Source organism: Bos grunniens, chromosome 6 (genome assembly GCF_055505025.1).
Source record: "Bos grunniens cultivar Pamir isolate PY7600 chromosome 6, Bosgru_T2T1.0, whole genome shotgun sequence".
NCBI lineage: Eukaryota > Metazoa > Chordata > Mammalia > Artiodactyla > Bovidae > Bos > Bos grunniens.
In genome coordinates, this window is record NC_141170.1 from 81,605,791 (window position 1) to 81,623,162 (window position 17,372).

The window sequence follows — 17,372 nt, forward strand, 5'->3', positions numbered from 1 at the left end:
GTCACTATTTGAATAATATAATTGATTTTAAAGTATTAATTGCTTATTAGCTCCTGTCTTTTATTATTTAGTTTTTCTTTTTTTACTAAACTAATAATGTAAGATTGTATCTGATTACAGTAAGTTTTCCTTCCTTTAAACATAGTGAAAATTTGTATAATTATGAAAATTTTAAAGAGTTAAATCTCTTGCTATTTATTTTAATTCAAATCTAGTATATTTTTATATATATTCAGAATTCAAACTATTCATCTTCATCTTAACCTTCAATTAAATTCCACAATGCAAACCTCTTGGCACAGAACCACGGTTCATGTTTATTCAACTGAGCTTGTGTGTTGAGAAAGTGTGGAAGTTCGGGAGTTTTCTGGTGAGAATCCACATTCTGACATCACTTTGGCCATGACAGTGATTGGCTGTGGGAAGGCAAAAAAGAGTTTATAGCCCACAAGAGCAAGTGAATGAGTGAGTGAGAGAGCAGAGAGAGTATTCAATCTGTGTCACTCACTCCTGGGAGCCTGCCTTCTCACTCCAGCACTGCAAAAGGTAAGGTTTAATATAACAACTTCATTATCTTATAAATCAGGCACTCTGCATTTCACATCTCTGGGCTTGGTTTTGAACATTCTATTTAAATATAGATATTAACACACTGTAGAGAATTGCTATGTAATCTAACACTTGTTTACCATTAAACTAGTACCTCATGTTTTAGATTCTTTTGAAAAAGCTAAGTTTATTAACCTCTGCTTGTAAATAAGCTCTTATTATTATATACATTAACTAGAAAATTATGCTTTCTACTTTCTATCTCTGTACCTGACAGATAACTGTTTTTACTCATTCTAATGCATTCAAGGTAACCTAACTGGAATACCATTTTGCATTTATAAATGTGCCTTGATGTATGTTGATTTCTCCATCAGTTCCCTAGTCTGTACTTCAGTTATAAACAATATTTTCCAAAATATGTATTTGGTTTCAAAGTGTTAACATCTTATAGCTCTAAAATCCGAATGAAAAAATGCATAGTACTAGGGAAATAAATGATGCTGTTAGTTTATCATACTCTTCCCAATAAAAACTTGCAATTAGATTATCAAAACAGTCCTTTAAAATTTTTGGAATTGTTGTCCGGGTTAGTAGTGGGCACTATAGAGGTCTTTTGCTCTTGATGAATCACAAAGTAAATAAAATGAGATTTATGTAGGCAGCCGATTGCTGCCTAGGTGAGTCACTTGGTTCTTTTTATATTATTCCTGTTATATTTTCATCTAGTTGTTTTTAAGGTTTGTTATGAGAAATTTTATACTCCAAAATCTTTCTACAGTTTTATGTATTTACATTTTTAGCTCTTTAAGATACTGTAATTATTCCAACTCTTTTCATACAGCTACAGAGCAGTAATCTTCCTGTTTGTTGGTGGGCTCCATCAAGAACGGCCAAATTCAAAGTATTATTCAGAGAACCTCAATAGCAATGAAAGCTTCTCAAACAGACAAGTCCCCTTCAGGGGAAAGCCTCTTTATTCCCATGTGGCCATCAAGAACTAAAGTAGACAGGACTGTGAGCAAGTTAACAAGCAACAAAATCAAAGACCCACTCTACCACAAAGACAGGCGACAGAGGATCCAAGACAGCTTTTCCAGGCCTCTAACCCTTCCCCTGTGTAATGTTCATTTTAGCTTCAGATACTCAATAAGGATGTGATAAATCATGACCAGTGATGATAAAATGCAGAGTCTATTTTCAGATATAGTATATGACATGGATTTCATACATTTTAAATATTACTTCTCCCAGTGTATTTATGGGGAAATTCTGATCACCATTACATACTGCTCTTAAGCATTGCCAAAGCTGTCACTCTGGAGGAGAACTCTCTCAGTTAAGTGTGTTGGTGGCTTTCAGCAAAGTTTGTTCAACTTTTATTAAATTAGGATTTTTATCAAACAAAATAAAATTAGGATAGGATTTCACCATTGCTTTCCTTTACCTGTGAGAAATCTATGTGGAACTGAGATCTTTGCAAGGCTGAAACCCCATGACTGCTTACAAACTACTCCTATTCTGAGTAGGATCTTCTATGCAAGAGAGTTGCATCTTCTATTCCTCCATAGAATTGACTTGACTATTACCCTGACCCTGGAAAGGCCCACGTCCATTCCATAACAATCTCCCACACCAGTGATTATAAGCTTAAATGGAACTGGAGAACAATGTAATTTGAGGAAATTTGCCTCTGATACCCAAGATGAACTCGGATAACTTTTCTCATAGATTCTTCCTTAAATATGGATGTTAGGGTGCTATACGTTGTGAGAATAATATTTCACATATCATGGATTTTTCACACACATAAAAATTCAAGTATTCTAAGATACCCATGGAAAAATGCTCTTAGTCTTCATAGTACAAACAAACTTTTAGTTTAAAAGCTATATAGATGCTGGAAAGAGCCTGTAGGATAACTGGCATAAAAGTAATCATTCAAATGTATTCAAATTTTTCCTTAGTTTTTAATTATAAACAATACAAACAGGTCACATAACTACACCAGTTGGTATTCCATGTCAATGGTATTATAAGGCCTCCTTACCCCAATGTGAAACACACTAAGCATTCAAACTCTGGCAGTGATGCAATGGATATTCATTTACAAATCAGATGAGATAGGTCAAAACCAAATATGGAACTCATGATTATTCAAATAGATGGATAAAGTCTATCTTCTACCACATACATAGAAGGAAAATTTTAAAACAAAAGCAGAAATTTGGTCTTAGTTAGTCAAAACTTTAATTGGACAAAAAATGAAAACAAATTAAATACATCTCCTAGTATGTGAAGTATGTGAAGAAAAGGTACATTCTTAGTTTTACTCATTAACTTTACCACTTCATTAATTCCAGTAGCAATCACCGAAATGAAGACGGTTTTAATTTTGCTCAGCATTTTGGGAATGGCCTGTGCTCTTTCAGTAAGTTCTTTACTAAAAACCTATAGCTACTTCCATTTTTTGTCTTTTGATATTAAAGAGAGAATATATAATAATTGATTGCTCTTTTAAACAGATGAAAAATTTGAATCGAAGAGCCAAATTAGAGGATTCTGAAGAAAATGGGGTAATTAATTTTAGCATAATTCCTTGGTTTGACTACACTTACTCTAGATTTATTGTACATGAAATATGAATATATCATTTATTGTGTTCATGCAGGTATTTAAGTACAGGCCCCAATACTATGTTTATAAGCATGGCTACTTTTATCCTGCTCTAAAACGATTTGCAGTTCAAGTAAGTATAAAAGTTAATTTTTTCTCACTCCTTATAATTGAAAAGGGATTGAATTTAACTCAAAACACTGAAAATTCAACTCTCACTGAAATTCAGCCAGAAAGACCACTTGCTAAAGCAGTCTGTTTTTAATATAATAAAGTTTCTTCCCAAGGTTTCTTATAAAGCAGAGCTATACACACACAGAGAATAAACTCATTTGGGCCCAGTCTAGAATGATATAATGAAAGCACACGCCATGGAAGATCGAGTTCAGGTGTTTTGACTAATTCACTGACAAAGTGGACAATTTTGTCAGCTGTTGACATTTAAGTCAGTGATGCAGCCACGAACTGCCATTTTAGGTAGATTCAATACTGTCATATAGCTGTTTTATATCCAATAACGTAGAGTCCTTTAATTTACAGGGAAATGAATTCATAAACAACAAAGACCATTACAAAATTCCTGATAATCTGTGGTTTGCTCAAGATTTTCTTAACCTTTGACCTGTGTAATTCACTAGAATAAGAATGGCTCAAGAATGCAAAGGAAAGACAAATTCATGAAGCGAACTAAAAAACTTGTGAGAAAAACAAAACATTCTTAAAATTTGTAAACAAACAAAAAATAACTAACCACTAAAAATAAGAGTTTCTGTTTATACTGGGTTACTACCTGTGAAGAGGGTTCTGAAAACTAGAGGGTGTGGTGCTGATTTTAAATAGACAACAAACCAGCATTGTGCTATTTTTATTACTGTACAGTTTGGGTTCAGGGCACCAATTATGCACCATCTGACCCAGGACTTCTGAGACACTAAAAGCAGTCAGGACGCCGAAAACTATGCCTCAGCACAGTGGCTTGGCATAACATCCTGCCATATGTTGAGCTAACCCATTTCTAACTCATACAATGATAGGAAATGATCATTTTAAAGTATTTCTAGCACCATAATAATTATGGGGAATGTGTGTAGCCGCAGAAATATGAGCATGGTTGATACAAGCATTGTGGGTTTTCAGAATTGCCTTCCATTCTTTGGTTTGCCCATAAATATAACAGTGCTCATTTGAAATTTCGTTGTCTTTCTTAAACTAAATGATAATACATTCAAATTTTGGACCACTTCCTCAACTTTTCTAAAATATCACATAGAGATATTCCTATCTAGAAAATTTTACAGATATATACATGCGGTCCAATTCAAATGTCCACACTGAAAAGATATTAGGAAAGGTTATATTTTTCCTTATTGATAGACCCAAACTTCATAGATTTTTAAGCGGATCTTTAATATTCAAAATTGCTACAGACTGTATGCAGATAGGTCTATCTCAAGCAATGCAGAATTTGTAAATAAGAGAGTTGTTTTAAAATAGAATTCATAACACAACATTGTAAATCAACTATACTCCAACAAAATTTTTTTTAAAAAAGAAAAACTAAATTAATTAAATAAGTAAAATAGAATCCAATGAATATATCTTGCAATCTAACAGTCTGAGCTAGTACTGATGATCTACTGTTCCACTTTACAAAGTTTGATTTCCAAGATGTTTCTCCTTGCATGTCTATTTATATGCTTCCATAGCTCTTAATTACTCATTTTCTTAAGTCTATTAAGTATTTAGTACCCAGATTATCACCCCCAAAATCATTAAGCTTCGTTGGCTTTGACATTCATGTTATATTCAGATGGAATCTTTGTTTATATACAATCATTTCCAAAATACCAATATGCATGAAATATATTGATTGCCAGGCTGTCAACCTATTGCAGTTTATCTGCTTGGCTATAGAAATGGAAGTATAAATAAGGGTTTTTTTGCTATTGCTACGTCACTTCAGTCGTGTCCAACTCTGTGCAACCCCATAGACGGCAGCCCACCAGGCTCCCCCATCCCTGAGATTCTCCAGGCAAGAACACTGGAGTGGCTTGCCATTTCCTTCTCCAATGCATGAAAGTGAAAAGTGAAAGTGAAGTCGCTCAGTCGTGTCTGACTCTTAGTGACCCCATGGACTGCAGCCTACCAGGCTCCTCCGCCCACGGGATTTTCCAGGCAAGAGTACTGGAGTGGGGTGCCATTGCCTTCTCCGTAAATAAGGTTAATACCCTAATTTAATTTTTAATTCCTTAAAAAAAGGAAACTTTTTTTTTATGATTAAAACATTTGATTAGTGTGTGAACTCTTAGACAGCAAGGACTTTATCTTATATTTCTTTTATCAGACTCATCTCAGTTATTACAGTACTTGATGTGGAAAAACTGCCCATATTTCCAACTTCTTCTCTTGCTATGATTCTGATTATCAGTACAACACCTGGAATGTGTCTTCTGGAAGTGAATAAATCCAGTAAGGATAGAGGTTGGAAGGAGTATATGAAAGACTTCCAGAAGGATCCGTAGGACTTAGTAACAACTTGGTAATAAGGCCTAATTGAAAGAAAGGAAAATAAAAAAAATGCTGAGGCTTCAAGGCATTTCAAGCAGTTTTTAAATTGTCCTTACGTAGATACTAATTGAAGAGTGATGTGGTTGAAGTAGAATGAAAGCTAGGGGTGAGAAAGCTTGTAAAATGATTAAAACACTCCCACTGAGTATGATTTCAACACCTTTAGACCATGAAATTTTTGTAACTTGTTTTATGTCCCTGGATAAGTTCCAGAGTTTCCTGGTTTATAGTCTACGGGAACTTGAATAGAATTTTTATCCTGCTGTTGTATGAAAACTGAATAAATCTTAATTACATTTAAAAAACCACTCCTGCTGAGACAAAATATGCTACACAAATAAGCTGTTCTCTCTATATATAATTTAACTAACAAATAGAAATAGTTTCAATAGAACGTTATGCTTTTTTCACCTCTGGCTAGGGAAGGCACAGCCATTAAGGTCATGGCAGTGGAAGAGTCAGTCTAATTGTTCTCTTTTCCACCCAAGGTTATTCCTGGCTCAAGGGGAGAAGCATTCCTTTCCTTTGGTATATGGTGTGGCCACCTGAAGAATGAGCCCAATAGGCAGAGACCTGAGCAGTACTGGGACATAAATATTCCCTCAACCGATCTCTCACCCTAAGGTTCTTCTATAGCTATGTTTTCTAAGACCCACCGTACTTCACAAGTCACCAGAATCAAAGATAAATTTTCAGGGCAGAAAATGATAGAATCTTATGTTGGGCTTTTACTTATACCAAGGAGAAATAGTGGTTGCAGAAAAAGAAGGAAAATTCAATTGGGATTACCATTTCCTTTTAAAAAATAGCAAAGTTGGGACTTCTCTGGTGGCCCAGTGGCTAAGACTCTAAACTCCCAATGCAGGAGGCCTGCGTTCAATCTCTGGTCAGGGATTGTGGCCCTACATGCCACAACTAAGAACTGTAAATATACATAAATATTTATGTATAAATAAATACATAAATACAAAAATAAATATTTTAAAAAACATAGCAAAGCTCATTAACTTTTATTTTTATATAGACTCCTTGGTTTCATTTATTCTCATTCAATATTGAGCTTTCTAGAGAAATAGTACTCATAAATTTCCTAAATAGGTAAATTAATTTCTCTTCTTATATAACATATCTCTCATATGAATTTTTCTCTCATAAAGTTTTATAGACACACACACACTTCAATTTAGGAATGGCTTTAATTAGATTAAAAGGTACTAAAATTATATGCAAATTTAATTTCAAGTCAAAGTCTAATTTAAATTCACCAGGAGAACTCATCATTTAAGAAAATCATCCAGGTGGTGCTACTGATAAAGAACCTGCCTGCAGTGCAGGAGAAAAGGAGACACAGGTTAGATACCCAGGTTGGGAAGAGCTCCTGAAGGACGGTGTGGCTACCCGCTCCAGTATTCTTGCCTGGAGAATCCCATGGACAGAGGAACCTGGCGGGCTACAGTCCATAGGGTCGCACAGAGTCAGACAAGACTGAAGAGACTTAGCACACAAAAACTTATATTTTGTAATAAGTCTAATTATCATTTCATTCATATTTTATAAAGAAAATGAAACAATGATACCTATGTTATAGCTTAAGATTTGCCTTGAACGGATTGGAGAATTCAGCCATTGTGAGCTTCAGATTCCTTTTCTGTAAAATAAAAAAATTGGACCAGATAATCCTCTCATTCTCTCAGAGCTAAGTCATTCTGCCATTCATTGCTTAGTTTTTACATACAAAATGTTTCAATATATTGTCAATACTTTCGAAGTTAAAAATGGAGTATTTCAAAGCATATCCTGGTCACTGTAAAATTCCCGTTTTTCTCTAACCTCATTTCATATATGTCTAGTCTCCTCATATCTTTCTCACAGTAGCTGAGAACTGTTCTAAGTAAATAAATATATATGTACCTATATTCATATGTGTATGAATTCATGTATACATATTTTTTAGAGCAGTAGTGACTCATCTGAAGAAAATGGAAATGGTGATAGCTCAGAAGAGGAAGAGGAAGAAGAGGTAAGGAATTTCTTCAGTCTTTTTTTTTTTCCATAACAAACCAGGCAGCACAAAATAAATAGAAAACTGGTTTCCTGTAGCTTAGACTCAGCAAATAGCCATTTCCAGCTTACCAATTGCCCCCAGTCTTCTATTTTGGAGAAGGGGGATATTATTTAAATTAAAATTAACTAAAACGACCTGTTTAAAACACTATTACAATTTGGGGTTAAAGTTACCTGTAAGTGGTACATGAATACAAAAGTATCTCTATTTTAAGTGGAAGAAAGGTTGATTCTGAAAAAAAGGAAGAAAGCATTATTTACATTTATAGATGGACAGAGTGTGATGATAAAAGATAAATACATAATGATCCTAAAGTTAGTGCAATACTTGTTTTATGTATTGCACTAGTTAATAAGGACTGAACTTTAAAAATTCAATTTGATGAGTGCGTAGTATAAGAAAGTCTTAGATTCTCTACAGTGTTACTGTGATTCATCTGCCTTTCTTTTTTTTTAATGTTAATTTATTTATGGTTGTGCTGGATCTTTGTTGTTGTGTGCAGGCTTTCTCTAGTTGTGAGTGGGGCTACTCCAGTTGCAGCGCTCGGGTTTCTCATTGTCGTGGCTTCTCTTGTCGCGGTGAGCAGGCCCAGTAGTTGTGGTCCATGGGCTTAGTTGCCCTGTGGCACGTGGGATCCTCCCAGACCAGGGATCGAACCCGTGTTCCCTGAATTGGCAGGCAGATTCTTAATCACTGGACCAGGGAAGTGCCTCATCTGCCCTTCTTGACTCACACAGTAGGGTTGTTCTTTTTAATTGGAATTTCATATGTCTTTTTGTCTAATAATAAAATTCATGTCCTTGCAGAAATGCCAAGATGTAGAAATATCTTCCTATAAAGTACTACAAATTAGTGTAGTTCATGGCTAAAATTCATCTACATAACCTGGAAATTGTACTAACATGTTTACAGCTGATATCCTTGCCCATGCAAACTACTATTTAGGTACATTTTCCTGGATAGTCAATTACAGCTATCCACTGGTTTGAGAACCTTCTAAATTCAGGTATTCTTAGGTGCTATTTATGAAGGCACAATGACAGTCCAAAATGGATCATGGATAAATTCTGCTATCCTGAAAACAAAGTGGTGTGGGAACTTTAAAAGTGACAAATAATTAGTTTAATTTTTTGAACCATAAAATAACATTTTCAGTACCATAATTTAACCCAATAGCTTTTAAAGGAAGACCTTACAAGAATGTCAAGCCAGTACCAGGAAAAATGCCACCTACTGCCTGGAGTTCCACATACTAATCTTACACAAGAACTAAGTTAGGGTAATCCATTTAACTACAGCTGTTTGCTGTACAGTGACTGTAAAATTGCCTTACCAGCTAGACTTCCCAATTGGATTGCATACCTTTTGGCAATGGTTCTTCATTTGTTGTAATGGTGGTTGGGGATGGAGGAAGATTAAGAGTCCTTCAGGACTCTGATGAAATCTCACCTACTCAATATTTTCCCAACAGTCTGTGAACATTTCTAGTCCTCTCAGAACTTATCTGCAAACTCCCCATGAACCAGGACACTTGAGACCACAGGTTATATCCCCTGCTTTGAGGATGAACAGTGTTGTAATCTCTTTTGCATCTCTTCACGCTGCCCAGCTCAGTTTCTTATACGTATTTAGTGCCAAGTCAATATTTGGTGGTTTGGTTTTAGAACTTCAGAGGAATAAATGCTCCAAAGACCATTCATCCAAAGTGTTAATGGAAAACGGTGTGAATAAAACTTGTGGTCTTCCATCCTGAAGATAATTTAGAACTTCTTTTTTCCCCATCTCTTCTCTAAAATTTCACTGGCAATTTAGGTTAAATACAGAGTCCCCAGGAATTGTAGTTCCAGGATCAGGTGCTTAGGCATATTTTCTACTTCATGATTACACATTTTTTTTCCCCTCTCCTAAATTATCCAGTCTCATCTTTTAAAGTTTTATTGACACATTGGCTTCTGTTGTGGCTCAGCTGGTAAAGAATCAGACTGCAATGTGGGAGACTTGGGTTCAATCCCTGGGTTGAGAAGATCCCCTGGAGAAGGGAAAGGCTACCCACTCCACTATTCTGGCCTGGAGAATTCCATGGACTAGTCCATGGGGTCACAGAGTCAGACACAACTGAGCGACTTTCACTTTCAATATACATAACACAATTATCATAAGTTTGTTGATGATTGAAATTTCAGAAATTGAACACCTTAAGTATTACTCAGAACCTATAGAAAAAGCAGCACATGCCTTGTGCTCCATTCCATTCATTAACCAACCCCCACCAAGGGCAAATGCTATGATGACTCCTATCAGAAAGATTGTTTTTGGCTCAGTGTTTCATTCATATACACACATATATGTATGGAATCATGCAGCATATACTCTTGTACATGTAGCCTCTTTCACTCTTAGCTTCAGAGACTGACCCATATGATTCTGTAGTTGCAAATCATTTGTTCTCAATATCAGTATTTCATCACGTCTGTGTATCACAATGTGCTAACCTCCTGTTGATGGGCAGTTAAGGAGTTTTCAGATTTGGCCTGTGACCAAAGAGTGCTGCTGTGAATGTTCTAGTACTCCTTCTGGTGAACATATGCATTCATTTCTGGAGGCCACTTTACCTAGACATGAAATGTGTATGTTGAAAGGTCTGCATATATTCATCCTGAGGAGATGTCACCAATAGCTTCCCACAGCCGAGATACTAATATAAACTCCCACTATCCCTATAGGAGCATTCCATCAACTCTACATTCTCATCCACACATGTTTCTTTCAGTCATTTTAGTCTTTCTAGTGGGTTAATAATACACTCAAGTACAAATGACTGCTAATTTTTCTATTCAAAAAGATATTTGAGGCCCAGGGCTTCCCTGGTGGCTCCGATGGCAAAGAATTCACCTGCAATGCAGGAGACCTGGGTTTGATCCCTGGGTCAGGAAGATCCTCTGGAGAAGGGAATGGCTATCTACTCCAACATTCTTGCCTGGAGAATTCCATGGACAGAGGAGCCTGGTAGCCTATAGTCCATGGGGATGCAAGGAGTTGAACATGACAGAGCGACTAACACACACACATCCATCAAAAGTTTGACCTACTTTCCTTTTTAAGTCATTGCAGCAGGACAACCTTAAATAAGTACCAGAAAAAGAAAGGGTGTCGTAGGAGAAAATAGAGAATCCTACGAATTGGGAGTCTGGGTCTGTGGTCACGACCCTGCTGCTAATGAGCTGCCATGTCTTTGACCTCATGTAGTCATTTGTCCCACTGGACCTCAGATTTTCACTTGTGAAACAAGTGTGAAGGACCCAATCTGTGTATTTTCCTACCCAAAAAAGCTTTCCTCTTTCTCCCCTAAAAGGTTTAGTCTGTTGGACTAAAGCATATAAACATGAAAAAGTAAATAAACAGTATGATGTTTGTGGAATATTTGACAAAGTTAGCTTGGAGACTGTTTTAAGGTGGACTCTAGTAGTCCCAAGCATTCACTGAAACAGTAAAATTTACATATCTATGAAACAGACATAGTTTTTTTAGTAATAAGAAAAGCTAAATGTGGCTTTTGTTTGTTTGTTTTGAAGTCTTAAAATATAAGATGCCTAGTTAAAAGTTATCCTAACATACAATCTCTTTAAAAATGCATTGAAATAAATTCACTTTTCTAGTACTCATTTAAACTAAATAAATTCTCTGTGTATGAATTCCTGACTTTCAATACTAGCTATGAATTACTTTGGGAGATTAACTCAGTCTACAGTTTATTGCCTAACAACATGGAGTAAAGACAAAACAGTAAAATACTGAAGATGATAAAAATATTCATAGAGAAGTAGTAATTTTTAGAAAACATCTTCCTACAATAACATAATACATTAGTAAGAATTTATTGGAGTTAGCAGATGGAGTTTGAATTTAATATATTTCTTTTCCTTTAAATACTCTTGAAAGTAAATGAAATACATTCACTTCTTTTTTTTTTATAGTACATAAGACATGCAATTAACTTGTTTGAAGAGAAGGGGTTCTATATAAAAAAAAAATCCTTAAAATAAAAACATCCTAGATTTAGTGTCAGCAATTCACATAAATCCTCCTCCTCATCAAAAATCATCATGGTACAATAAAAGGGCTCAATTTTTTTTTTAGTTAGAAAGATACAGTTTCATCATTCACCATAAGAATTTAGTTAATTATTTAATTTATCCAAGCTCACTTTCCTTTTCTAAAGAGTGTAAGTAATAATCTTACCTTACAAGGCTACTCTAGGGAATAAGAAAATAAGTCTAAATTTCTCGGCTTATTTGTCATCAAATACAATAATTAATGTACTATTATGTCATCAGTTCAGTTCAGTTCAGTCGCTCAATCGTGTCCGACTCTTTGAGACCCTGTGAATTGCAGCACGCCAGGCCTCCCTGTCCATCACCAACTCCTGGAATTTACTCAAACTCACGTCCATCGAGTCGGTGATGCCATCCAGCCATCTATCCTCTGTCATCCCCTTCTCTTCCTGCTCCCAATCCCTCCCAGCATCAGAGTCTTTTCCAATGAGTCAACTCTTCACATGAGGTGACCAAAGTACTGGAGTTTCAGCTTTAGCATCGTTGCTTCCAAAGAAATCCCAGGGCTGATCTCCTTCAGAATGGACTGGTTGGATCTCCTTGCAGTTCAAGGGACTCTCAAGAGTCTTCTCTAATACCACGGTTCAAAAGCATCAATTCTTCAGCACTCAGCTTTCTTCACAGTCTGACTCTCACATCCATACATGACCACAGGAAAAACCATAGCCTTGACTAGACGGACCTTTGTTGGCAAAGCAATGTCTCTGCTTTTGAATCATAGTAGTTATTAATAAGACTTCAAGAGCCTAAGCTATATATAGTATGATACCATAGAGTCAGATGTGCTGAAATTATTATATAAATATTTTTGAATTGATTAAGTAGAATACAGAATATCTAAAACACACCATAGTGAGGTAAACAGGGTGAAAATACTTTGAATTCCAAGAAGTGAGAACTGCAACTGGCATAAGAGGAAGCAGAAGTGTCAACACTGGGCGACCAGACGGCTGAGGGAAACCATCAGCCATTGTTATTTTCCTAATAATGGTTCATGACTCCAACAAATCTTGAGTTATCTTTCAGCTAAAATAATTTTTTCTTGCTCTGGACATTTTCAACAGGAGACTTCAAATGAAGAAGGAAACAATGGAGGGAATGAGGATTCTGACGAAAACGAAGACGAAGAATCAGAGGCTGAGAACACCACCCTTTCCACTACCACACTTGGCTATGGAGAGATTACACCTGGAACTGGAGACATAGGTCTAGCTGCCATCTGGCTTCCCAGGAAGGTAATAATTCCTCCAAAATGTTCAATCTGCTTTCCTTTTTTACTGAAGTTCGAGGTTATCCTGACACTATACATACAGTATTTTATATTCTCTTCATTAACTTGATGAAAAAGTAAGAGCGGGTACAATATCCCTGTTTACAAATAAATAAGGAGAGATCTTTTCCCAGGCAAGATGTCTTCCCATGTTCTTACACTGACTTTTCAACATTATCACAGAAGACTAAGGCCAAGCATCTTAACAATGGATAAAAAGTGCTGAGAGATACCATTGTGTTTCCAAGGCAGAGAAAGCGGGTAGCGAAGTTATAGAAAGCATCTCCCACAGAAAAGACTTATTTATCAAGTGGCTTTTTCTCCATCAGCACCTAATGACAAAAGTTCTAATTCTGAATTTAAAACCTCCACCAGTTCTTTTGTAAGTTAAACTGGTTTCAATTCAAAATTACATGTAGTACAAAGATGTCAGTACAGAAAGCTTGTGTTGGATGAAACAATGGCCTTAAATTTTATGTTTTTCACACCTAGATTTGAATTCTTTCAAACTTTTCCTTATAGGCTGGGGCTACAGGAAAGAAGGCTACAAAAGAGGATGAGAGTGATGAAGAAGAAGAGGAAGAAGAAGAGGAAGAAAATGAGGCAGAGGTGGATGATAATGAGCAAGGCATAAATGGCACCAGCAGCAACAGCACAGAGGTAGACAATGGCCATGGCAGCAGTGGTGGGGATAATGGAGAGGAAGACGGCAAAGAAGAAAGTGTCACTGAAGCCAATACAGAAGGAATCACTGTGGCTGGAGAGACCACTACTTCTCCAAATGGTGGGTTTAAACCTACAACCCCACACCAGGAGGTCTATGGGACTACCCCACCACCGTTTGGGAAAACCACCACCCCTGGGGAGTATGAACAAACAGGCACCAATGAGTATGACAATGGGTATGAAATCTATGAAAGTGAGAACGGAGATCCTCGTGGGGACAATTATCGAGCCTATGAGGATGAGTATAGCTACTATAAAGGGCGTGGCTATGACAGCTATGATGGTCAAGATTACTACAGCCACCAGTGAAGGCCCAGACTGGGATGAATTCACCCGTTCTGGGATTTTGTGTGGCTACCGTTTTCAAAGTTCAACTCAGGAAGGTGCAACATAACAAATGTGCATTTTATAATGTGGAATGGTGCTACTGTTCCAAAGTGGTTTTCTATAATTGCTTCTTCAAGTAATGGGCTTCTTATTGCTTTTCCCTACTATGTTATTGAAAGGTCGTAAATCAGGGCCATTCATCAAGTGGTAAACCAATGCATGAGATAGTATGTGATTGAGTATTTTGAGGTTGTAGTCCTATAAATAGTAATTTTAATGTGTTTCCACTAACTGCTAAAACATATTCTGTGCAATAGCTGCTTCTTAGAAGAGATTAGATTCACTAACATTAGTGACACTGTATACAATAAATGTGCAGTTCTTTAATCTTTAGTGTGTGATTAAAGTGTGATTTAAAGTGATTAAATATACTGTCACTGTATATTAGGTTTAATTATCACTGTCATGTATTTTTATGTGACCTGTATGTATATTGTATCTATGGATTTTATCACAAATAAAAATGCAACCCTTCAGATGTGTTATAATTATGAAGAAAAATGAGAGATTCAGGATGGAAAAAGGTGAGACCAGAGGGAGGACAATTCAGCTAAAGGACAAAAGTTTATTTCTACTATGGTTTAAAACTCAGAAAGACTATAGACATTTTCTCATGGATAAATGAACTTGACTAAGATTTTTGACATGTTTGTGGGCAGGGTCGGCCATGTATATCAAGGTAAACAGCTTTTATTAGACTTGCCAGATTTTATGCATACAAATGTAGGATACCTAAATTTGAATCTCAGATAAATAATGAGTAACTCATTAGTATGAGGATGTGTCATGCAATATTTGGCCTTTGTGAACTATTTGGGACATATTTGTACTAAATGAATGATTTATTATTTGAAATTTAAGTTTAATTGAATGTCCTGTGTTATATCTGGCAACCCCATACCTATTTGATTTGATTTTAGGTAGGATAGGGGTGGGATGAGGTAGAAAACTCTTACACATATGTCAACCCATCATCTCCTAACTTTTTATTATGAAAAAAACCAAGCCTTCAGAAAGGTTGGGTAACTAGTACATGAGCACCTAGATTCACCAATGGTTAACATTTTGCCACATTTATCTCTATTTCTGTGTGCCTATCTTCATATGTGTACATATGTTTGTTGTTGTTCAGTCATTCAGTCTTGTTCGACTATTTGCGACCCCATGGACTGCAGCATGCCAGGCTTCCCTGTCCTTTACCAAGAGAGATATACATATACACACATACATACATATATACTTTGCCAAACCATTAAAGAGTGATTGTAGACATCATGGAATCATAATGCTTCACCCTTAAATACTTCAGCATTTAGTATTAGAACAAGGAATTCTCCTATATAGCTGCCATATCATTCTCATTCTCAAGAAATTTAACATAGGTATGCTAATATTTTCTAATACACAGTCCATATTCAAATTTTCCCAATGATTCCCATAATATCACTTATTGCTAACTCAGTAAATCCTCACAAAACTTTATCAGGTAGGTTTTATTGTCATTGCCAATATTATTGACAAAGGGGCTGAGGAACAAAGAGGTTAAGCAGCTTGCACCAGATCATTATGGCAAAACTGAAGTTAAGACATAGGTAGCCTAGCTTTAGGACCTGTTTCTTAACCATTAGCCTATGTTCATCAGGAATGCTATATTCATTAGTATGTATTCATTAGGAATGGATGTTAAGCCATGAGTGGTCAGAAAATCTTTAATGATGAGGACTTGTTGAACAAATTTCTTAGAACCAGCTATATTTTATGACTTGAGCCCTAAAGAATATTTCCAAAACAAGGATCCTCTGATATTTTTGGTATACCTTTCTATATAGGCTGTTTGGTATTGTGCAAAATGCATGAAACCTAGAATTAGTGGGCTTGAATGATGGAGATATCCAGAGCTTCCTTCCTTAGTCCTTGTTCCCTCACCTACATATGGAGTGTACTCTGCTGAGTACACTGTTTGCTGTGTACACTGGATTGCTATTCAGAATCCAAAACATTGTGAGATACCCAGATCATCATAACCTCTCTCCTTTCCAGTCCTTTCTTTTCTGTATCTTAACACTTAGATGTGTCTGATTGTAATAGAATTACCTGACCATAAAAATTGCCTTTTGAGAATTCATAGAACTTTTTTTTCTTGTCCTAATGAATCTTTGTAAGCAAAAACTTTTGATTAGATGGACGCCTTGGGAATAGTGTGATAAATATTTATTAGGTGATATAGGTAATTTTTCCTATTTATTTGTGACATTGTCATAAACTAACTCAATATATCATAGAATCATAAAATCTTAGATTTGGAAAGGATTGCTGAAATCTCTGAACTTTATTATTATTTTGAAGTTATTCATTATTATATAAGACTTCCCTGTAGCTCAAATCTTAAAAGACTCTGCCTGCAAGGCAGGAGACCAGGGCTTGATCCCTGGGTTGGGAAGTTCCTCTGGAGAAGGGAATGATAATCCACTCCAGTATTCTTGCCTGGAAAATTCCATGGACATAGAAGCCTGGCGGGCTATAGTCTATGGGGTCTCAAAGAGTCGGACATGACTGAGCAACTAACACAGTCCATGCAGTCTAGTCCATTGCTATATACAAAAATCGGTTAATCTTTTCTTTTAAGTTTGTTTGTTTGCTTTGCTTTTGACGTGTAATATGGGTGTTCACTATTCTATCTCAAGGATTCAAGTTAGTACACTTCAGTTCCTGAGTGCAGAATGGTGACTGTTCTCCACCATTGCTCAAGCATCTAGGAATCCCCTTCAGGCTTGCACCATAATTTTTAAAGGAGCACTGTGGCAAGGCCTTCACTTGGAGTGTGCAGTGGTAGCAGAGGAAAGATTAAAACTGAGTCCAGAAACTAGCACAAACGGGTAATCAGATAGTAAGGCCTGTGTACCATCAGCTACCCAGGGTCCATGGAGATGAAGTTCTTGGATAAAGACTAGGAGGTGGGGGTGAGGGCTATGATTTAACACAGTCCCTGCACACTTGTAGGCTTTCCTAGTGGCTCAGTCAGTAAAGAATCTTCCTGCAATGCAGGAGGAGACCTGGGTTTGATCCCTGGGTTGGAAAG

General features: G+C 36.3%; 1 protein-coding gene and 1 long non-coding RNA gene across 3 annotated transcripts in view; one reads left to right on the forward strand and one right to left on the reverse strand.

The window, feature by feature from the left end:
* The window catches only part of LOC147370932 (uncharacterized), a 78,356-nt gene that overhangs the window by 44,836 nt on the left and 16,148 nt on the right, over window positions 1-17,372 (reverse strand). The window lies entirely within an intron of this gene.
* Window positions 441-14,626, forward strand: IBSP (integrin binding sialoprotein). Of its 2 annotated transcripts, none has more exons than XM_086406400.1 (7): window positions 441-546; window positions 2,916-2,980; window positions 3,075-3,125; window positions 3,221-3,298; window positions 7,688-7,753; window positions 12,975-13,145; window positions 13,703-14,626. In XM_086406400.1, the coding sequence occupies exons 2-7, from the start codon at window positions 2,927-2,929 to the stop codon at window positions 14,213-14,215; spliced, it is 933 nt and encodes a 310-aa protein (XP_086262526.1). In that variant the 5' UTR covers window positions 441-546; window positions 2,916-2,926; the 3' UTR covers window positions 14,216-14,626. The 2 variants fall into 2 exon arrangements, with proteins under 2 accessions (XP_086262526.1, XP_086262525.1); XM_086406399.1 differs by having other exon boundaries at window positions 444-546; window positions 2,913-2,980.